Source organism: Erythrolamprus reginae, chromosome 2 (genome assembly GCF_031021105.1).
Source record: "Erythrolamprus reginae isolate rEryReg1 chromosome 2, rEryReg1.hap1, whole genome shotgun sequence".
Lineage (NCBI taxonomy): Eukaryota > Metazoa > Chordata > Lepidosauria > Squamata > Dipsadidae > Erythrolamprus > Erythrolamprus reginae.
The window spans coordinates 312,320,090-312,344,243 of record NC_091951.1 but is presented as its reverse complement, the minus strand read 5'-3'; the positions used below and the strand labels follow the sequence as shown (position 1 = coordinate 312,344,243).

General features: G+C 39.0%; 3 protein-coding genes across 4 annotated transcripts in view; 2 read left to right on the top strand and 1 right to left on the bottom strand.

Annotated features, from left to right (window-relative positions):
• The window catches only part of FAM151B (family with sequence similarity 151 member B), a 786,337-nt gene that overhangs the window by 51,290 nt on the left and 710,893 nt on the right, over window positions 1–24,154 (top strand). The gene's annotated exons all lie outside the window — the stretch shown is intronic.
• DHFR (dihydrofolate reductase) lies at window positions 1,145–24,154 on the bottom strand. 2 transcript variants are annotated; one of them, XM_070743089.1, is made up of 6 exons: window positions 23,562–24,154; window positions 20,526–20,575; window positions 17,774–17,879; window positions 10,996–11,122; window positions 1,902–2,017; window positions 1,145–1,713 (listed from the first exon to the last, which is right to left on the bottom strand). In XM_070743089.1, the coding sequence occupies exons 1-6, from the start codon at window positions 24,101–24,103 to the stop codon at window positions 1,635–1,637; spliced, it is 1,020 nt and encodes a 339-aa protein (XP_070599190.1). In that variant the 5' UTR covers window positions 24,104–24,154; the 3' UTR covers window positions 1,145–1,634. The 2 variants fall into 2 exon arrangements, with proteins under 2 accessions (XP_070599190.1, XP_070599191.1); XM_070743090.1 differs by lacking the exon at window positions 23,562–24,154 and adding an exon at window positions 21,225–21,305.
• MSH3 (mutS homolog 3) overlaps window positions 24,099–24,154 on the top strand; it is a 59,318-nt gene continuing 59,262 nt past the window's right edge. Inside the window, exon 1 of the mRNA XM_070743088.1 lies at window positions 24,099–24,132. The gene's annotated coding sequence lies outside the window, so the exon portion shown is untranslated. The remainder of the gene's footprint in view (window positions 24,133–24,154) is intronic.

The following is a 24,154-nucleotide window of genomic DNA, read 5'->3' as shown; positions in this document are numbered from 1 at the left end:
ACGCGTACAGACTGATGATTGCTATGGTCAATGGCCTTCTCTAGTTTCATTTTCTGAATTAGCCATCCCATATCTATCCGTGGTTGCCCTCCCAAGTCCTTCTGCAGTGCTGGGGTGGCTCCTAACAAACTTTGCAAAAAATTTGGTCATCAACCTTATGTTCATAAATTGAGTTTATAGTTTAAGCTGTAAGCAAACATTGTCTGGAGAGAAAATCTGTCACATTTTCCTTCAATTTTATCATATTTCCCTCCTGTGCAAGGGAGGCTGCTACTGAGTTCCAAGAAAGGGAACCACTCTGAGCGAAAGGAGGAAAGTTCTACATGCTGTTTGCTTTCAAGTTTGGTTTTTGAGTCCCATTTTTATTTTATTTTATTTATTCGATTTTTATGCCGTCCTTCTCCTTAAACTCAGGGCGGCTTACAACATGTTAGCAATAGCACTTTTTAGCAGAGCCAGCATATTGCCTCCACAATCCGGGTCCTCATTTTACCCACCTCAGAAGGATGGAAGGCTGAGTCAACCTTGAGCCGGTGATGAGATTTGAACCGCTGATCTTCAGATCTACAGTCAGCTTCAGTGGCCTGCAGTACAGCACTCTACCTGCTGCGCCACCCTGGCTCTTACCCATTACAATGAGTCACATAAATTAAATTTATCTGATAAGGTGGCTGCAGATAAGTTACTTATTGGAACAAAGTGTCTGTCTGTGGTATAATTTGTGTTGCAGAGTGATGTCTTTTTCTCCTTGTCCCCATTCTTAAAAATCCTGGCTTGTAGTATTGTTAAAATGTATCTAAAACAAATGGTAGCCACACTGTATGTGCTTTCATAAAAGTCTGGTATAGATTAAAAATGAGTTAAAAATATAAAATAGCCATGGCTTAGTGCAATCTATGAATCTTTCATGCGTTTGGATCACTGTCACAGAATTCTGCATAAATATGTTTAATCTAAATACATGCAATTAATATTTTATGTATCTGGAGTATGGCGTTTATAACTTTCCAGAACGTCTGATATCTGTCACCGTTAATACAAATTATAGCACTACAACATTTGAAAAATTTCTAAATTATTCTTGACTCAATTAGATCAAATGTTTTAACATGATAAATATATATAGAAACCAGACAAGTTTTACTTAACATTCAAAAAGCAGGATTTTATTAATGAAAAATAAACATGGAATGTATTTAATAGTACAAATATTTATGAACATGAAAGAGCTAGAATTGAACAATGGAAGAGAAACTTATTTTATTTTTTATTTATAAACATTAAGACATCTTAAATCCTTCAGAATTGATTTTCACTTGCTTTCTGGCATGAAATATGTAATACTGATGCTCCTCTTCCAGATTTTCAACAGCTTAAACTGAACTATATTTGCAAATTAATCTCTTTTTTTTGGTTTAAAGCAAGAGACAACTATTCTCAGTAGAACTGTTATAGGGGATTTTTATTTATTTTTTATGTATTTTTTTATACAACAGCTTCAATGAATGCGAGAAGGATGAGCACGAAGGCACTTTTTTTTCTTCTTGTAGAGAATAAAATGCAGGCAAAAGTCTTGATTAATTCTGCAAATAGATTTAGATCTGCAGGGTAATTTTGCTCATATCAAATAAAGTCTAGACCATCGTTTCATAAACTTCAAATTTATACTGAATTCCATTCTCTTCCTGGATATCAACAGGGATACCTATATAACTTGAGAGACAAATAATAATTTAGTGTATATATACTTTATAAATTGAAAGTAACATGAAATGTTATTTTTCACTCATACTATATTGTTAAACCAAACATATATTATTTCAGTAAAGATAAATCAATGAAACGTTTTATATTGCTAGTATGGAATTCAAACAAAATATTTTCATCTCTATAATACTTACTTAGGCAGAAGTCTGTATTTTTTAAGATCAATTTCTGGAAAAAATGTATCACTTTCAAAGTCATGCATGATTCTTGTCACAAACAGTTGATGATGGATTGGCCTCGCCATTGCTTCCTTTGAATAGAGCAAGACATAGTGAATGAGTTTTAGTTATTTAGCAACATGGGGAAACAAATTGTTCCCTGATCATTAACATTATTTTGGTAAGCAATTTCAATAATCTGTTTTGTTAAAAGAAAAATAATTTTTTTCTTTAAATATCCGAAGAATCAAACGGCTGAAGATGGGTTCCTAAAAACATAGGAATAAATTTGCTGGAATAGGAGAAGTGCCCAATTTCTAGATACAACTACATCAGTTATGTAGCTGTATTTGGAAATCACAAAAGGCCAGAAAAAAGACATTTTGTTTATTACCAGCTCATTTATACAGACATTTCCTCCATATTTTGCACTATATGGCTGGGTCTTCAGAACATATTAGAATACACTAAAGTGTAGTTGGGTAATTTGGACATTTAGGCAAATTGGTTAATTGAGAAAACAATGATTAAAGGAACCGTGAGTTAGCATGAACGGGATGTATATTAATAGAAAGTAGAAAATGTTTTCATGACTTGATAATATATTTTTGCAGACATCCTATTAAGAGTTTATTTTGTAGCATCAGGTTAAAAATATCAATGTGATATATGTGACATATGTGACATATGGTGCTTTCTGACCTTGGTTGTTCCCTTGCAGATGTTTTATAACCAAATTAGGTAACATAATCAGTGCTAGAAAGCAACCAAGCTCAAAGAGTGCCAAGGATACCTCAAATCAATCCTGAGCTACAAATATTTTATTTTATTGTGATATAAGTAAATCATTTTGAAACAATGTGTCTGTTGATCAATGATTTTCTTTAATTTCTAGATGCAAAGGGAAAATTGTAAAATAGTATGACAATTAGAAAATGAAATAGTCTTATCTGTTAAGCTCACTTTCCTGCTTTTCTTCCACTGAACACTTAATTTGAAGAAAATTCACTTTATGCATTATTAACTACAGCTTTGACAAATGCCAGTTCATGCAGACCTAATCCAATATTTTAAGCGTAAGCACTTACAGGGAACATGACTGCTCTAATTATAAATGTCTTCAGGTGAAAAAGAAGAAAAACATTTTCACTGGCTACAGTTCTATCATTTACCAGCCAAGAAAAAAGAATCAAATAAGATTTGCCTAGGATTATACTACTCAATAATATTCTCAATATCATTCTTCTAAAATTGAGCAACACCATGACATTTTAATATAGTGTGTGTCACTGCTCCAAGAAACACCCACATTGAAATAAAAGTTGGGAGGCTAGAAGTTCCTCAAAGTTCCAATTTATTAGAGATGCCATGTTGGCAACAGGTGGGAAAAAAACCGAATCTGAAAGCTTCCAGGTTTTCTCTACCCAAACAAAAATTCAAGTCCCTGCCCAGCACCCACATGTCCATCAAACAATCTAATCAGGCACCAATGTCGTCTGGCAGGTCCCAGGGGAAGAGCCTTCTCTGTGGTGGCCCCGATCCTCTGGAACCAGCTCCCTCCTGAGATTAGAATTGCCCCCACCCTCCTTGCCTTTCGTAAACTCCTTAAAACCCACCTCTGCCGTCAGGCATGGGGAAACTGAAATAACTTCCCCAGGCCTATATTGTTTATGTATGGTATGGTGTGTTTTTAAATTATGGGTTTTTAGTTTAAATTATTAGATTTGTATTACACTGTTTTGCCACTATTGTTGTGAGCCGCCCCGAGTCTATGGAGAGGGGCGGCATACAAATTTAATAAATACTACTACTACTACTACTACTACTACTCCAAAGCGGAAGATGCCTTCCAGTTACTTCATTGCAGCTGCTGGGCACAGCAGCCATGGCTTTCTGGAAAGAATGTTATTTAGACTACTACACATCACCTACTCCATATAATCCCCCTCCCATTTTCCTACGGTAGAAAATGTGTTAGGCCTGAATACAAAAAGGTAAAAGATGGCTTCCAGGCGTGACACTCTGCTTGATTGGTTTACAATCTATGCAAATCCATTATTATTTAATTCAATAATATATGGTAGGTCCATCTAACTGATAAATGCTATTAAGAATAAAGACAGCAGCAAAAAATGCAACTTACTCAAATTTATAACACTTATCCCATGATTCCTACAGATTCTCGCTTTAGGGTTCTATTCAATCTACAGCTTAGTAAAAATGCTTTCTGCAATACAGCTTAGCAGTAAACTATTTTGTCATGAAATGGCAGTTCTGTGTTAGCAAAAACTTCAGAAGAGAAGGATTTAGGGGTAGTGGTTTCTGACAGTCTCAAAATGGGTGAGCAGTGTGGTCGGGCAGTAGGAAAAGCAAGTAGGATGCTTGGCTGAATAGCTAGAGGTATAACAAGCAGGAAGAGGGAGATTGTGATCCCCTTATATAGAGCGCTGGTGAGACCACATTTGGAATACTGTGTTCAGTTCTGGAGACCTCACCTACAAAGAGATATTGACAAAATTGAACGGGTCCAAAGACGGGCTACAAGAGTGGTGGAAGGTCTTAAGCATAAAACGTATCAGGAAAGACTTAATGAACTCAATCTGTATAGTCTGGAGGACAGAAGGAAAAAGGGGGACATGATCAAAACATTTAAATATGTTAAAGGGTTAAATAAGGTCCAGGAGGGAAGTGTTTTTAATAGGAAAGTGAACACAAGAACAAGGGGACACAATCTGAAGTTAGTTGGGGGAAAGATCAAAAGCAACATGAGAAAATATTATTTTACTGAAAGAGTAGTAGATCCTTGGAACAAACTTCCAGCAGACGTGGTTGGTAAATCCACAGTAACTGAATTTAAACATGCCTGGGATAAACATATATCCATTGTAAGATAAAATACAGGAAATAGTATAAGGGCAGACTAGATGGACCATGAGGTCTTTTTCTGCCTTCAGACTTCTATGTTTCTATGAAATAGAAATCTGCCATGTGCTTGAGATCAAATTAATTACGTGAAAATATGGAGGAAAGGGTTTAAAGCCATATTAAACAGAAATAGAAAAATGTGTTTTTGGAAGTCTTAAAAACATTGATTTTTAGATGTGGAGTAAAGTATTTTGTTAGCATGGGTAACAAAAGACCTGCATTTCTCATTGTTCACTAACTGATAAGTTAAATATCACATCTCTTGTTCTCCTTACAAATGAATAACACTTTGCACAATGCATTAATCAAAATGAGTCAGACGATGTTCTTTCTTGGGATATAAAATAAACTTGACTAATTATTTGCCACTGACAGCTGTTCATGCCTTTCTGCTCAGAAAAATCTGTTCAGCAGTTTTGAACCAGGTCATTTAAACCATTAGCTTATTGCCTTTCTGTGTATAAAATTTGTAAAGGCTGCATAAAAGATATATGGATATTTTCACAAGCTCAGGTGTGCAGTAGTAAGTACAATCTATATATTTTCAAGTCCTACTAAATGAAAAATCTAAATGATAACACACATTGAAACTGTATGTACACATGCATTTTCAACCCAAATAACATTTTACAGCAAGATCTCTAGAAATTGGTGAGATTATAATTAAATAAATGTAACCTGGATGAAAATTTCTGCTGCAGGCTAACCTGGCAATGGTTTTCCTAAACATTTTCTGCAGTTTTATTAAATGAAAAATTTCAAAAGTGAATCTACCGTATATTGAAAATTGGATTATATCAAATAAATGTATTCATATCCATTACCAACAGATAATGAATATCTATGAGTAATTCATTTTTAATGCTTCCCATTAATGACATTGAACAGGGATGTCCAACCCACATGCCACAGGGCAAATGCAACCCTGGACAGCTAGTAATGTGCCCCAACAAGGTAGTAAATTTTAAATATTACGTAGTTTTTAGTGACAGTTATTATATATTTTCTATATAGCTCCTTCATGGATTACTGCCTTGTCATGGTGAAGGGGCTTGTGTAGCTCAATGAAGCAATGAACTATGCTGTGCAGGGCCATCCAAGATGGACAAGACATACCATGTTTCCCCGAAAATAAGACACTGTCTTATATTAATTTTTGCTCCAAAAGTTGTGCTATGTCTTATTTTCGGGGGGTGCCTTATATTTCTCAAATAAGACAAATTCACAGGCAGAAAAGCTGACACCCCCAAAGAAAGTGTACCATACGGTACACTGATTACAGTATGGTACCTGTCAGTATGGCATCCACACACACAAACGACGGCACTTATATGGTACAACAGTATACTCCTGCTATTGCAGCTTCCGGCCACCAGAGGAACTACAGTCTACGCACTGTAGTGGAGACTGTAATGGCGGTGAGACAGCAGCAGACTGTGTCTGCTGCACTGGACGGTACAAAGCGATGGAAGGGGCCAGCAGGGGCCGCCACATTATTACGGTACTGCTATGAACAGCTTTGAATGGTACCGTATATTTTTCCACCGTACCGTATGTAAACTTGACTACGCCTTATTTTCGGGGGGTGCCATATATTAGCAAATTCTGCAAAACCTCTGACATGCCTTACTTTCGGGGTACGTCTTATTTTCGGGGAAACAGGGTAGTAGAAAGCTCTGATAAAATGTGATCCACTGAAAAAGGAAATGGCAACCCACTCCAGTATATTTGCCATGAAAACCTTATGCACGGTACCAAAAGGCAAAAAGATATGATGCTGGAAGATGAGCCTCTGAGGTCAGAAAGTGTCCAATATGATACTGGGGAAGAACAGAGGGCTAGTAGTGCCAGAAAGAGTGAAGTGACTGGGCCAAAGCTGAAAGGATGCTCAGCTGTGGATGTATCTGGTGGTGAAAGAAAAGACCAATGCTGTAAAGATCTATTCTCCATAAGAATCTGGAATGTAAGATCTATAAATCAAGGCAAGTTGGACGTGATCAAACAAGAGATGATAAGACTGAAAATCGACATCTTAGGAATAAGTGAACTAAAATGGACAGGAATGGGTGAATTTATTTCTTTTATATTGACCATCAAATATACTACTGCGAGCAATAATCCTTCAGAAGAAATGGAGTAGCTTTCATAGTCAATAAACGAGTATGAAAAGCAATACTGGGATACAATCCCCCAAATGACAGAATGATCTCAGTTCGAATCCAAGGCAATGAGCAGGATTCAGTCTTTTAAAAGTTCAGGGAATATTTTTTATGAGCAGGATTCAGTCTTTTAAAAGTTCAGGGAATATTTTTCTCTGCTGCAAAGTTATCAGATAAGCTTCCAGAAAGGCGGCAGCTTCAGAGCTACCAGCATTCCAGCAAGATAAGAAAGGGCAATGAATCATAGGGTATAAAAATCAGCTCACCACATATTGACAGGCAGGCAGCTTCTAGCAGAGGACTTTTGCAAAGTAGAAATCAGGTCTTTGGGGGGCCTTTTCTAGAACCCCAGATCTAACACAGCATCCATGAAACGTTGAAACTCCACCCAGAATTTCCCAAGATCCTTTTCTTTTATATCTGCTGGGAGTGGTCAGAAAGCCCCATAGAGCTAAAGCTACAAATTGCTTCCTTTTACCATACAAGTGTTGCTGTTTGCTTTGTAACCTCCTGAATCTAGCATCTAAGAATGGCTCATCTGCTCTAATGTCTCCTTCATCCTCTGACTCAGACCAATCCCCTATTGACATATGTGCCCCCTCTGATGGTTCCTTGGGTTCATCCAGGTCTATTTCTCCATCACTCTCTGCATCAGCTGGCAACCCCACTGGCCCAGGGTATCTGCAGGGGCCTGGCTCATCCTGTTCAGAATCTAACCTTACCAGAGGTGGACAAGGAGTGCTCACAACATTTAGTGACCAAAATTCCAGTTGAATTTGTGGTCAGAATTTGAAAACTACCGTTATCTTAAAAACAGCTTGATTTTTTAAAATGTAATTTATTTATTTTTTTTGGGTGTTCAGTTATTTATTACTACTTATCCCAAAAGTATTTTTTTTTCAAAAAGAAAACTGTACTTTGTTTTTACCTTAAGATGCTTTTCATTCAAGAAGATTCCTCAGGTGAAGAAGCTTCTTGGATGAGAAATGTCTTCAAGGAAAAAGTTGTCTTTTGAAAAAGCACTTTTGGAACAACCATGACCTGGATTACTGAGAATATCCATAGACATTTTTAATTACTTATTGGTTACATTTAGGTGCTGCCTATTTCGCAACTCTAGGTGGCTTACAACAATTAAAAAGGAAGAAAGTAGAAGGGTGTAAACCAGTGGTTCCCAACCTTTTTTTGGCCATGCACCACCCAAGCATCTCTAAGACGGGGCGGCATACAAGTCTAATAAATTATTATTATGATAAATCCTGATGCTCCCCCCATGACATATAATTCTTACTATTCTTACTTTCATGGCATCAGACCGGGACTGCCTTCTGCTGCACGAATCCCAGTGACCGGTTAGGTCCCACAGAGTTGGCCTTCTCCAGGTTCCGTCGACTAAATAATGTCAATTGGCGGGACCCAGGGGAAGAGCCTTCTCTGTGGTGGCCCAGACCCTCTGGAACCAGCTCCCCCCGGAGATTAGAACTGCCTCCACCCTCCTTGCCTTTCGTAAACTCCTTAAAACCCACCTCTGCCGTCAGGCATGTTTGCTTTTTAATAAGGGGTTTTTAGTGATTCTTAAATTATTAGATTTGTTGTACATTGTTTTATTGTTGTTGTGAGCCGCCCCGAGTCAGCGGAGAGGGGCGGCATACAAATGTAATAAATAATAATAATAATAATAATAATAATAATAATAATAATAATAATTCAAAACGTGAACTCTACACATGCAGAGGAAGCCTAAAAGTCCATTAACTTGGCTTAAACAAGGCTCCAATTGCCCCCATTAAAAATCAAATTGCCCCCCTGTGAGGTGTGGGCCCCACCTTGGGAACCAGGGGTGGAAACAGAAGTAAAATAATAGAGCAATAAAATAAACTGAAGAAGAACATGAGAATACATCAATATGGTACAAAAAGATATAGAGTGCTGGTGAGACCACATTTGGAATACTGTGTTCAGTTCTGGAGACCTCACCTACAAAAAGATATTGACAAAATTGAACGGGTCCAAAGCGGGCTACAAGAATGGTGGAAGGTCTTAAGCATAAAACGTATCAGGAAAGACTTAATGAACTCAATCTGTATAGTCTGGAGGACAGAAGGAAAAGGGGGGACATGATCGAAACATTTAAATATGTCAAAGGGTTAAATAAGGTTCAGGAGGGAAGTGTTTTTAATAGGAAAGTGAACACAAGAACAAGGGGACACAATCTGAAGTTAGTTGGGGGAAATATCAAAAGCAACATGAGAAAATATTATTTTACTGAAAGAGTAGTAGATCCTTGGAACAAACTTCCAGCAGATTTTGTTGTTAAATCCACAGTAACTGAATTTAAACATGCCTGGGATAAACATATATCCATATTAAGATAAAATACAGAAAATAGTATAAGGGCAGACTAGATGGATCATGAGGTCTTTTTCTGCCGTCAGTCTTCTATCTTTCTATGTAAGATGGACAGGTGGAGAGTAGAAAGCAGGAAGGGGGAAGGGAAGTCTGCCATCAATCCACCAGCCACTTCCAGCATGGAATTTCCCCCATCTGGTTGGGGAACCAGGAAAATCAGATCTTCAGGTTCTTGGGGAAAGACAGGAGGATGGGGACAGACCTTATCTTAGAAGACAGTAAGATGTTCCAAAGGGCTTTAGTTTTAGCTTCAGTTTAGAGATTAGTATTTGGAAACATTTTATTGATCTCAGTGAAAATTTTAAGTTCTGTATTTTTTGGGAGTGTAAGACGCACCTTTTTCTCCCCTAAAAGAGGCTGAAAATTTGAATGTGTCTTATACACCAAATGTAGCTTTTGCAACTTTTTTTCAGCCCTAACAAGGTGCTAACAAGTGAAGCAATTATGCTTTGCTAGCTAAGTGATCTTCCCTTTTCCTGTTTTTTTCATAGCTGCTCCCTCCGACAATCAGCTGGGCTTCTATGTTTTAGAAGCCTTTTTTCAGCCTTAACCCCAGTGAAGTGATCTTCTGTGTTTTGTAGCAAGCAATCTTCTTTGTCTTCCAGCCCTAATGAGTGAAGCGATCTTCCTTGCTTTGCTAGCAAAGCGATCTTCCCTTTGCCTGCTTTTCCCCCTGTTTCTCTCTCTAAAGAAAGAGAAGTGAAGTATTTTAGAAACTGTTCTTTAATCTCCAACCAGGGGATAAAGAGCAAGCATGCGTGCTCAAATCCAGCAAACTAATGTGTTGAAGCTGATCAGACTAAGGACGAACCAGATGAATACTTGGTAGGCAAATAATTTCCCCCCTATTTTCTTCCCCAACAACTAAGGTGCGTCTCATACTCCAAAAAATATGATATGTAAGAAAAAATGTATTTACAAGATACATGTAATCAGTTTGAAAGAAAACTTAAAAATATTAAGGAAGTGTCATAAACAATATTCTAAAAATGCTAAATTAGTTAATACAAAATATTTAGATTTAATAGACATCATCATATACCAGTATTTTGTTACCAATTATTATTTTATTTGTTATATTAAGGATATAATATTCCAAACCAATAAAGGATTTGTAATAATTAGATTGCATAGCCCAAAATGAAAAAAGCAAAAATGAAGAGTGGGCTCTTGACATTATTACGGTATATTTGATTACTTTCATGCACTTCATATAATTCAGACAAATAACATAATCAGTAAATAGAATTAGAACATTTATAAAATGGAATCATTTATTGCAGGAATATTTTAATCAAATTGTAACATTGGATCAGTTGCAGTTTAAATTGTATTAATTTACCTTAGTGGCCTTTATGTCCTTTATAATTCAATAATGATGATTTGATTTTTTTGCATCACCATTATTAATTTTATGGGCTGATTTAGCTTTATTAAGTTGGAAAGGAAGACAAGGGGGGGGAGAGGAATCACATATTCTGTGAAACCTGAGACCTATTATAAAACAACTAATGAGACCTCAAACGTTAATCTCTGATTATTAGATTATTTAAAGACATTCTGTGTTTAAATCATACCTTATATATTGAACTCCCTCCAATTATCCAAACCTTGTCTACCTTTCTTTTCATCTCTGATGTTTCAAGATGATCTAGGGCTTCTTCCAGACTTTTAGCCAAGTAATGGGCTCCTTCAGGAACATCCCTTAAAGCATAAATACATGATGCCAATGAAAATCCAAGAACATTGGGTGCATAAATATAGCATAACAACCACTGGGTGAGGTCATCCAATGACATGGGTGAGGTATCAGCAGAATGCGGCATACAAATCTAATAAACTATAAACTATGCTGATGATACCCAACTATATAGGTCCACCCCGCGTCAATTCAGTGAAGCTGAATGTGCCAATGCCTGGAGGCCTGGATGGGAGTTAACAGGCTCAAACTTAACCATTACAAGACCAAGTAGCTGTGGGCATTGCCACTGAAAGATTACATTAACTGTCCATCTTTGGTTGCCCCCCCCCCCCAATTTGAGTGTCCTCCAAGACTCACAGCTAGAATTGGATCAACATCTGAGAGCTGTGGCTAGGGGGACCTTTTCACAGATTAGATTAGATTTATTGGATTTACAGTATATGCCACCCCTCTCCGCAGACTTGGGGCGGCTCACAACAATGGCAAAAACAGTACATAGTGACAAATCTAATATTTACCAATCTAATTACAGTTTTAGATTAAACAATTCATAAAAGCAACCCCAATATATATTAAAAACAAGCACACAATCATACACCAAAACAACATGGGCAAGGGGGAGATGTTTCAATTCCCCCATGCCTGATGGCATAGGTAGGTTTTAAGGACTTTACGAAAGGCAAGGAGGGTGGGGGCAATCTTAATCTCTGGGGGGAGCTGGTTCCAGAGGGTCAGAGCCACCACAGAGAAGGCTCTTCCCCTGGGTCCCGCCAGACAACATTGTTTAGTCGACGGGACCCGGAGAAGGCCAACTCTGTGGGACCTAACCGGTCGCTGGGATTCGTGCGGCAGAAGGCGGGTTCACCTAATGCACCAATTGCAATCATATCTGGATGAGGAGGTCTTCTCACGTCACTCATGCCCTTATCAGCTCACAGTTGGATTATTGCAATGTGCTCTACATGAGGCTACCCCTGAAGAGTGTTTGGAGACTGCAGCTGATCCACATTGCAGCTGTGCAAACTTGTGGGTGCATCTAGGTATAGCCACACTACACCAATTCTCCACAGACTGCACTGTTTTCCGATTGGACTCCGGGCGCAATTCAAGGTGTTGATCATTACCTTTAAAGCCCTACATGGCTTAGGGCCAGGCTATCTTTGAGACCGCCTACTACTGCATAGCTCCCAGTGACGGATAAGGGCCCACAGAGTTAGTCTTCCCTGGTTCCCATCTGCTAAACAGTGTCGGCTGGCAGGCCCGCAGAGGAGAGCCTTTTCTGTGGCTGCTCCATCTCTTTCGAACCTCCTGAGATCTGGACTACCCCACCTTACTGTCCTTCTGAAAATCTGTAAAGACCTAGCTTTTTCAGCAGGCCTAGGGCAGTTGATCAGATGGCATGCCATTGGGATCTGACCAGGAAAGACATGGATAGTTTTAACTGTTTTAATTGTTAATTTGCTGGTTTTAAATTGTTTGTACTGTTTTAGGGGGTTTTATATTACATTTTACATTTTAATATGTAAGCTGCCCAGAGTCCTTCAGGAATAGGGCGGCAAATAAGTATGTACAAACAAACAAACAGTAGTTGGACTTACTTTGAAGTATCTTTCTGGCCACCAAAAGATTAAACTAGCTGGAAAAGTCGATGGATATTTTCAGTCATGGTTATCCCAAAGGCGCTTTTTCAAGAGGTAACCGAACTTTGTTTTTCTTTGAAGACATTTCACTTCTCATTCAAGAAGCTTCTTCAGTTCTGACTGGATGGTTGGGAATGGAAGGATTTATATTCCTTGCAGACAGCTAGTTATTTGCATTTTTTCAGAGTGCCTTTGAGGCCACTTGGAGCTTTCTCTGTGTTCTCAGAGCCACCTGAATAGTGTAAATCGGTGCAGAACCTTCTTGAAACTGCTGAAAAGACTGTGTTGCAGTCTGGAGATGGATGATGTGGTACCCCTCCATCTGCCGAGAGAGGGCTGTTCAGTTTTGACACAGAGGGCCTCATTGATGGCCCTTTCAAACCAGCAGTCCTCTTTGTCCAAAATGCTGTCTTCAAAAGAGCGGCCTTTGTCTTTCAATGCAGATGGACTGCTGGATCTTCCCCGGATGGGTTTGTTTTCCTATGTTGTGTCATGTGTTTCTGAAGTGGTTGTTTTGTTTCTCAATGTACAGCTCTGTACATGTCTCACTGCATTGTGCTGCATATACCACGTTGCTCAGATTGTGTCTGGATGTTTTATCCTTGAGCTGTATCAGTGCTGAAGAAGCTTCTTGGATGAGAAGTGGCAGGTCTTTAAAAACAAGAAAGTCCAGTTGCCTCTTGAAAAAGCTCCTTTGGGACTAACGGGAAAAGATTAAGGACAAGGCTCAAGACTTCATTATGTTCCATGGAGGAAACATCTCCTTTCAGATGCATGCATTGACTTCAGCTGAATATATTTCAATATAGAATAGCGTAGAATTTACTGACCCACCTCGCATCCTGGACATAAACTGTTTCAACTCCTACCCTCAAAACGTCACTACAGAGCACTGCACACCAAGACAACTAGACACAAGAACATTTTCCCCAAACACCATCACTCTGCTAAACAAATAATTCCCTCAACACTGTCAAACTATTTACCAAGTCTGCAGTACTATTACTACTAGTTTCTTCTCATCATTCATATCACCCATTTCCTCCCACTTGTGACTGTATGACTGCAACTTGTTGCTCGTATCCTTAAGATTTTTATTAATATTGATTGTTCCGACTGCTTATTTGTATTCTATGACAATCATTTAAGTGTTGTACCTCATGATTCTTGACAAATGTATCTTTTCTTTTATGTACACTGAGAGCATAAGCACCAAAGACAAATTCCTTGTGTGTCCAATCACACTTGGCCAATTAAAAATTGTATTCTATTCTATTCTTATCCCACCTTCCACTTTATTGAAAATGTAGAACATTTCTTAATTCTATTGTTCGAAGTTCCCTGGCATTTTCTAGCCAGGACTCCTTTTCTTGGAGCACTTCAATAAAAGGAAACAAAATCTACATCTCATGTATGGTGTTCTTCATCGGCTTTGGCACCATGCTCAGACCTGAATGGTTGTTTCTTCATTGCTTATTTGACCCCTATGACAATAATTAAGTGTTGTACCTCATGATTCTTGACAAATGTATCTTTAACTGAGAACATATGCACCAAAGACAAATTCCTTGTGTGTCCAATCATACTTGGCCAATAAAGATTCTATTCTATTCTATATTTTACTGAAGAGATGTTATATTTCAGATGTTAAACATAGAAACATAGAAGATTGGCAGCATAAAAAGACCTCATGGTCCATCTAGTCTGCCCTTATACTATTTCTTGTATTTTATCTTAGGATGGATAAATCCCAGCGACCGATTAGGTCCCACAGAGTGGGCCTTCTCCGGGTCCCGTCAACTAAACAATGTCGGTTGGCGGGCCCCAGGGGAAGAGCCTTCTCTGTGGTGGCCCCGACTCTCTGGAACCAACTCCCCCCAGAGATTAGAACTGCCCCCACCCTCCTTGCCTTTCGTAAACTTCTCAAAACCCACCTTTGCCATCAGGCATGGGGGAACTGAGATATCTCCCCCGGGCCTATACAATTTATGTAAGGTATGTTTGTACGTATGTCTGCTTAATAATGGTTTTTAAAAAATATTTTAAATTGTAAATTATTAGATTTGTTATGAACTGTTTTATTCTGTTGTGAGCCGCCCCGAGTCTACGGAGAGGGGCGGCATACAAATCTAATAAATAAATAAATAAATGGATAGATGTTTACCCCAGGCATGTTTAAATTCAGTTAAGGGCAATTGAAGAGGAAGGTATATCATGTGCTTTGTCTGAGTGTCAGCTTTCCTTCTCCCCTTTCCCCCACAAAACTGCTTAAAATAAAGAGTTCTGCCATGGTTCCTACTTTTTGAGGTATGGTCCCTGAATTTGGAGTGTTACTATTGGGTTAGACAGACTCATGCTGTTCTCACCATTTTATATGGTGAAAACAGCAGAGCCATGGGCCTTTGAAATATGAGGGATGGCCAGAAAGCAAATCCACTCTTTTACTTTGCAGGCTGTGAAGGAAAAGACAAGGCTCGTTCTAGGCAATAGTATGCGGGGAGTGTTTCCTCAGTGGTTTATTATTTATTTTTTTACAGGACTGCTCCAAGAGAGAATTTGTAGAGGCAGAGGCAGACTCACAGATTCACAGTCCTATCTGTTCGGGAAACATATCACTTTTGGGGCAGCCCAGTCCTCACAGCTATTACTAAAAACAAAAAGCAGCAGAATAAGGCAATGTCTGTGCTCCTTTAGAACAAAGCAACTAGCCAAGACCTTGTTGCTGTGCTACCTCAGATGGCATATAACCAAAGCCCGATCATGAGGCAATTGACCCTCATCAAATATCCAGCAGGACCTGACTTTCCACATCACAGACTGTGGAAACTTTACACTGCAAACAGTTCACAGTCACTTGTGGCCTGTGGACCAGAGGTTGAAGATCCCTGCTCTACTCTACCCATTCCTGCGTAGGTGACTAAATTGTTTTTCCAAATTTAAGTTAGTTAAAATAAGTGCTCATCTATGTCAGGCAGTAATCAATTTTAAGGCAATAAATTTAAAATATTTAATACTTTAAAACAAGAGATAAATTAAACAAGCCAGTAGAACCCTTTAAAATACTTGGAAATATACAGTCAATATAATAAACTACCACCGGAAAGACTTTCGAAAATATTCCCAAAAGTTTCCCCATTATGCTGGAGATGTAAAAAAGAAAAAGGCACATTCTATCATCAATGGTGGACATGTTTACAGGCAAAAAATTATTGGAATAAGATAACAGATTGGCTAAAAGAAATAACAAAGGAAGAATTTGAAAAAAAAACCAGAATCATATCTATTGGGTATTTTCAATAAAAAAAATTAAAAAAGAGGTAAGATATTTAGTTATACACATACTAACAGCTGCTAGGATAGCATACGCCCAGCAATGGAAAATGACAAAACACCAGAAGAAAATATAGTAATTAAAAAAATATTAGACTGTGCAGAGATGGACAGGATGTCCAAAACATTAGAGGGAAAAGAAGACTCAGATTATTATAAAATATGGGGGGAATTTTACGATTGGCTAAAGGAAAGAACAACGGAGAAATAATTAAAATTCAAGCAAAGCAACACGTCAAATAAAAGAATTAATATTAAGTGACAAAGGAAAATTCTCTGATCGAACACTCAAAAAAGAAGTGGGGAAGCTTTTGTTTCAAAAATGTTGTATGTATATGTTTTGTTTATAATTTACTGATATGTCATTTTTTTTCTTCTTTTTTTCTTTTTCTTTTCTGTTCTATTTGTTATTTGTAAAAAAAATAATAATTAAAAATAAATAAATAAATAAATATAATAAACTAAAACAAATAGCAACATCAACATTAATTAAACTTAAACTTTAATTAAACTTGGAATTCCAAATTCATTTATTTATTTAAAATTAGGCTGAATATTTTTAAAGTCTAATATGGTTTTTTTTGTGTGCCTTTGGCATAAAATACATGCATTTACGTCAATCACATATTGGCTTTAGGAACCCTACTTGAATTACTGCTCTTCGGCAATAGATTTAGAAGTTATAGCAAAGAGGGCAGGCACTTTAATTTTGAATAGTAATTTAGTCATAAAAAACTGTCGATGTTACTGTGGGGTTTCCCCAGATTTACAACTGCTTTTTAAACTCAAAGAAATAATACACATATTATTTTGGGGCTAAAAAACAAACTTAAAATCTATGTTATTAATGAACTAAAAGTAACATACATTTATTGGGGATTCTAACTAAAAGTTTTCGGTCATAATTCAAAGTGCTGGTTATGACCTATAAAGCCCTTCATGGCATCGGACCAGAATATCTCCATGACTGCCTTCTGTCGCACGAATCCCAGTGACTGATCAGGTTCCACAGAGTTGGCCTTCTCCGGCTCCCGTCGACGAAACAATGTTGTCTGGCAGGATCCAGGGGAAGGGCCTTGTCTGTGATAGCCCGACCCTCTGGAATCAACTCCCCCCGGAGATCAGGATTGCCCCCATCTTCCTTGCCCTCCTTAAAACCCACCTCTGCCGTCAGGCATGGGGAAATTGGTTCCCCCGGGCCGTTCCGTTTAATGTATGGTTTGTCTGGGATATATGACTGTTTTTATATTAAGGGTTTTAAACTGTTTTTAATTATTGGATTTATACTGTGTATTGTTGTTGTGAGCCGCTCTGAGTCTTCGGAGAGGGGCGTCATACAAATCTAATTATTATTATTAATAATTATAATAATAATAATAGTAATAATAATAATAAAACCAAAGTTCTTTGCAATGTTTCAATGATACAGTATGTGAAAATGGAATATTTGTGAATGTTTCACATTAAAATGAAAAGAAGTTATTGCTGTTAAACAACTCTGACAGAATGGCTGTATGAATTTCTGAGCAAGGAAATGATACCTAAGTTAATCAAATATAATTATTTAAAATTTGGTGTGCTACTATGTTAACATCACTCTTAACAATCACTTTCCTCATTGTAGCTGATTTTAAGGAAATCAGTTACAATATATATTTGGAAAAAATCAACATTGGTACTTACTTCAGTTCTTTACTTAGTACTATATTAATTCTGTTTTTTAACGGACGATATTTCTCAGGAATGGAGAACCAAGTCTTCCTACCCATTATGACCACATTTTCCTTTCCTGTAAAATGCAAATATATTTAATGTTATTATATAGTGACGCCTAGTGGTTATAGTGTGGTATATTTAATCCATCTTTTCAAGCAGTATTGTTACACCTCAAAACTTTGAAGAAAAGCTCTTGATATTAATGGCTCATTGCGAGAAGCTCAGCTAGAAAGTAAAATAAAATTTGGATGGCCTCTGATAAAGGGCGATTACCTTTTAAAAAAAAGATCTGTTATGTATGTCTTATGTGATTTCTTTCACAGCACAGAGGATTTGGATTGCAAATGTATCAAGAAAATGTAGAGTTCTATATGAAATAGCCATCTTTATACAGTGTTCCCTCGATTTTCGTGGGTTCGAACTTCACGAATAGCCTATACCACGGTTTAAAAAAAAAATTAATTAAAAAATACTTCGCGGGGTTTTTTCTATACCACGGTTTTCCCGACTGATGACGTCATATGTCAGCGCCAAACTAATAATTTTTGCAAATCAATAACAAATTTTTTTTTATTGTTAATAAATAATTATGTTTATAAATATCAGGATCACTAAGTGTTTTATTCAATGGTGAGTATCAGTAATAATGGTGAGTAAATTATTGTTAAGGGAATGGGAAATGGTAATTTAGGGGTTTAAAGTGTTAAGGGATGGCTTGTGATACTGTCCATAGCCAAAAATGGTGTATTTACTTCTGCATCTCTACTTTGTGGAAATTTGACTTTCGCAGGCAGTCTCGGAACGCATCCCCCGTGAAAATTGAGGGAACACTGTAGTCTATTTCCTGGCAAATTGTTGGATTTTACATTTTTATTGATTTTTTTTAATGATACTGTGGTGTTCTTTGCCTGGTATGGGGATTGTTTCCTTATGGTTCTATTCGTTTTTATTGCTGCCACAAAATCCTTTCCTGATTTGACAATTATTTTCTTGTAAAATGGAAGAGACATGTCCTTCCACCAGCCTCCCCTAAGCTTCTTTCTCTTCTGATGCAACCCAATCCCAGCATCCTGTTCCTTCTCTCCGGAATATAAGTTGGGGGGAGTCTTTGCATGACTGACAGTTCTAATATCCTATTATCACATGGATTGATGAATTGATTCTTACACTACAGTAGTCCCTCACCTATCGCTGGTGTTACGTTCCAGACCTGGCCACGATAGGTGAAATCCGCGATGGGGAATTTATCGACTGATATTACTTATTTAAGTATTTATATTGTAATTGTTTGGTAAGTTTTCATTGTTTTAAGTGTTTATAAACCCTTCCTACATAGTATTTATTTTAGATACAGTATTTAAATACAGTATTTACAATTTTAGATTATTTTTTAAAAAAAAAAACCTGCCGATCGAGTTCGGCGGGCTGTTTAAATCTGCCGATCGACTTCCTCAGAAATCCGCGATGAAGTGAAGCCGCAGTAGGTGAAGCGCGGTATAGCGAGGGACTACTGTAATAAGGAGAGAAATGAAAACAAACTGCATTTAGTGGCGCAGCCTCTAGTTTCTTGATAGGGAACTTGTGGCATGTGGAGTCCTATCTGAGGGCTTGCAGAACGTTGCCCTATGTTTGCTCCAGTGTCCATCAGCACATTGTGCAGCCGAATTTTGGCCTTGGGGAAGGCTTCATTTTTTCAAACTTCCAGTTTTCCCTTTGGGCTGTTTCCGCCTTCTGGAGGCTTCAGTAGGTCTGTGCGCATATACAGGGGGAGGGGGGCAGCAGGGGAAGGCAGAGTTGTGCACATGTACCAGGGTAGCGCAGGGGCTGTATGCATGTATGGGGGGTGGGTGGGCTTGGGCACATATGCGCTAGCGCATGCACACACACCCTTTTGACACATGAGCCAAAAAAGGTTTGCTATCAATGCTCTAGTTCAGTGTTTTTCAACCAGTGTGCCATGAGACATGTTCAAGTGTGCCGTGGGGAAATTAAACATGGGTCCCCAAACTACCATTCCTGCTAGTATATCCCGTTTGTGTTCATCGAAACAGGCCCAGGTTTCACACTGAGTATAAATACATTTAGAAACTATGTTAACTATATGTATAATATGTACTGTGTTAGAGGGTCATTTTGTGTAATTTTGGTTGGTGGTGTGCCCCAGGATTTTGTAAATGTAAAAAAATGTGCCGCGACTCAAAAAAGGTTGAACATCACTGCGTCTAGTTGAAAGAATTACCTAAGGGCTAGTTATTTTATTTTTCTCTAGGTCACAGGTGTCAAACTCGATTGCATCACATGACACATTGTGATATATGACAACATTTTTTTGCCTTTGCGGAGCCGATATAAAATGTTAAGACTCCAAATTATACTACTATGTAAAATGACATTGTTATCCTAGCCTATTAAGGCTTTGCTGCTGATTTCAACTGAACCAGAACACATAAAAACATTATTCTTATTCAGCAGCCTGTGGGCTTCTGATATGATCCATAATGTGCTTGGATCATCAAAGCAGGTTTTAGAATATTTTGATTCAGTTTCCTTCTAAAACCGAGGGGTTGGAAATGATAGCTCTTTTATGATTTGTGGACTTCAAGTCCCAGAATTCCTGAGCCAGTTGAACTCCACAAGTTGTAAAGATCCCATAGTTTCCTACCTCTGTTCTAAACAATTACAGTCATCACCCAATCCAGGCAAAAATAGCCACTATTACCTTCTTCTTTGGTTGTCATTGTCATTTTCTGAAAATGCTTATACTCATTCCTGTAGAAAAACAAAAACACATTTTGTGATGATGTAATCTTCACGAGCACGCTGTTATTATTCTCAAGATCTGGACACTTATTTGATAAAATCACGTGCTATGATTTGGTTAAGTAAGTAAGTGTGCATTGGTTGCCAATCAGTTTCCGGTCACAATTCAAAGTGTTGGTTATGACCTATAAAGCCCTTCATGGCACCGGACCAGAATATCTCCGGCACTGCCTTCTGCCGCACGAATCCCAGCGACCAGTTAGGTCCCACAGAGTTGGCCTTCTCCGGGTCCCGTCAACTAAACAATGTCGTTTGGCGGGACCCAGGGGAAGAGCCTTCTCTGTGGCGGCCCCGACCCTTTGGAACCAACTCCCCCCAGATATCAGAGTTTCCCCCACCCTCCTAGCCTTTCATAAGCTCATTAAAACCCACCTCTGTCGTCAGGCATGGGGGAATTGACACTTTCCCTCCCCTTAGGCTTATAAAATTTATGCATGGTATGCTAGTATGTATGATTGGTTTATAAATTGGGGTTTTTAAAATTAACTTAAATATTAGATTTGTTTACATTGTATTATTATTGCTGTGGGCCGCCCCGAGTCTGCGGAGAGGGACGGCATACAAATCTGATTAATAAATAAATAATAAGTATACATACACAGCCGGAGTGAAATTCAGCAGTTTCAGACACGTTCTATAGGACCAGTGGTGGTGATTATACACAGTTCGGAGAACTGGTAAATCATACCACTGACTGGCCCGTCCCCTCTCACTCACCCCTTCTCGGGCTCATACACACAGAGCAAACATGAAAAGGACGCGAGAAGCAGCAAAGTCGAATGCTAGAATACTTGGCTGAACTTTTCTGTCAGTTCTGTGGGTGTGCTTGGTGGGGTGATGCCGTCCCATCTTGCTGTGAGTAATGTCAAGTTGGCCCTGCCCACTCAAATGACTCCCACCAAGCCATGCTCACCAAGCAACACCCACAGAACCAGTAAGGGGGAAATTGCCATCCTCAGGCAAACAAACTGTATTCATAGCAGCACGAAGCCATCGACTTCAGCCTGAGGATGGTGAATGTGATCTCGCTGAAACGTTGCAAAAACACACACAATATTACAGGGGGAAAAACCCGAACGCACAAAAATTTACACATACACACACATATGTAGGTCTTGGCATATTTGGGTAATTTCCCATGTAAGATTGATAGAATCTTGGTGACATTTCAACGAGGTCTTCAGACTGGTGTTTGGCTTTGTGTTGTACAGGATATATATTTCTTTTCCCAATTCCAGCATGCCTGTCTAGATCAGTGTTTCCCAACCTTGGCCACTTGAAGATATTTGGACTTCAACTCCCAGAATTCCCCAGCCAGTGAATGCTGGCTGGGGAATTCTGGGAGTTGAAGCCCAGATACCTTCAAGTGGCCAAGTTGGGAAACACTGGTCTAGATAATAGAAAAAGTCCACGAAATGTTAAGATCTAAACTCCCTTAATATTCTTTGGTTCTGCTCTTATGTCAAGGTATCAAACCACAAAGGAATAGTAATGCAGTTAATTCACATAGACCAATTTTAATTTTTAACCACTGTCTCTACATTGCAATTTTCTTATTTACAATGTTAGTCCTTGACTTTCAACAGTTCATTGAGTGACCATTCAAAGTTACAACTGCTCAAAAACAGTTCACCATTAATCATGTGATTTACATTTGGATGCTATTGACAACTGACTTTGCATTTATGATAGTTGCAGTGTCCCGGAGTTATATGATATCCTTTTGCAACCTTATGACAAGCAAAGTCAATGGAGAAGCTGGATTCATTTAACAACCATATTACTGATTTAACAACTGCAGTGATTCACTTAAGAAATCTGGTGAAAAAAGTTGTAAAAATGGGACAAAACTCACTTAACAATTTCCTCACTTAACAACATTAATATTTGGGCTCAATTGTGGTCGTACGTTGAGGACTACCTGTACACCACAAGAGACAACACAGAACACTCCACCCCAAAATGTGCCCTTTATTCCACTTGCTGCAATGTTTGCTGTCCCAAAGGTCAGTAATCTGCCAAAACATTTCTTAACTCTGGGTGATTTGTTTGAGGGCGGGGAGACATTTTATCTCTCGCTGCAAGCTTTTGCCCAGTACTGGAATATTGGGCTTTGAAAAGTAAGAGGATTTCAAGCACTTTCTAATTATTTGGCTGGCGGCAAAATAATGCTGCTCGTTGAAAACCACTTTAGATGAAAAGGGCAGATGTCCCATATTTATAGATTTAACAGAGTTGGAAGAGACCTTGCAGGTCATCTAGTCCAGTGGTTCCCAAATTGGCAACTTTAAGACTTGTGGACTTCAACTCCCAGAATTCTCCAGCCAGCTATGCTGGCTGGAGAATTCTGGGAGTTGAAGTCCACAAGTCTTAAAGTTGCCAAGTTTGGGAACCACCCCTGCCTAAGCAGGAGACTCTACATCTGTCTCTACCTAGGATCAAACTCACAACCTCCTGATTGTGAGGCAAGCAGGTAGTACTGGTTAAGGACTGGCAGAAGGAAAATAAATTCATCAATAGCCTATCGTTAAGAGTTCGCTAAACAAAATCTGCTATTATTATTATTATTATTATTATTATTATTATTATTATTATTATTATTATTATTACTACTACTACTACTACTACTACTACTACTACTATTATTTAGATTTGTATGCCGCCCCCTCTCCGAGGACCGAGCAATACAATACAGTCTTCAAATTCAATGTTAAAAACAGAACAATTAAGGAACCCTTATTAAGAACCTCTGCTAGCCTCTGGGTTAAATAAAAAAGTCTGGTCGTACGGTATGAACTACAACTTCCAAGCTGCGCCACTGCCATTCAGAGGAATGATTCAAGGCAACTTTCTAACGCAAGGCACACTGGGAGTTGTAGTGTTTTTAATCTTTTGTCGCTAAAGCGCGGGATGAAAGGAAAAAAGCCGGCCGTACCTGAGCGGCGGCCAAGGAAGCTTCCCGTCTTTTCCGATGCCCATGTTGTTGCACACGGCAACGATGGAGTACAGAGACGCTACCATCGTCCTTTTTTCGCCGCAGCAGTTCGGCGAGCCCCTTCGTCCCTCGCCAGGCTTTTGAGCGAGGGAATCTGCGGAGCATGCGCAGAGAGACGCGCTTCCCGCGCGGAGAAAAGGGCGGGTGGTCTCGGCAGCCATGATGAAGGGGGCGGTTTCGCGGGCCGGCAAAGTCCGAGCGCTCCTGTGACCTGAGGGCGCCCGCGCCTCACCCATTGCGGGAAGGAAGAAGCCGGGAAGCCGCCGGCAGACGACGGGTCCTCCTAGGGTTCCCCCGGCGACCTGCGCGGCTCGTCTCAAGCGGCTCATCGCAGGCGGCGGCGGCGGCGGCGACTTTCTGAATCTTTCTGCTTCTTGCAGCCGAGTCCGCGATGCTGCCTGGGCGAAGGAGGAGACGGCCGAACCCCGTTGATCTGTCTCGGGACCAGCCCGTCTTAAGTAAATTCTTCCCGCCGGTGGCATCTTTGCAGAGCAGCGGCTCCGCTGAGGAGGTGAAAAAGCATTTTCTTAACC

Coding starts and splice junctions, on each gene's coding strand:
- DHFR (XM_070743089.1), bottom strand. CDS start 24,103: ATGCCACCGGCGGGAAGAATTTACTTAAGACGGGCTGGTCCCGAGACA. Junction 2,018..10,995: donor GAGGGAGTTCAATATATAAG/GTATGATTTAAA, acceptor CTCTATTCAAAG/GAAGCAATGGCGAGGCCAAT. Junction 1,714..1,901: donor AAATACAGACTTCTGCCTAA/GTAAGTATTATA, acceptor TTGTCTCTCAAG/TTATATAGGTATCCCTGTTG.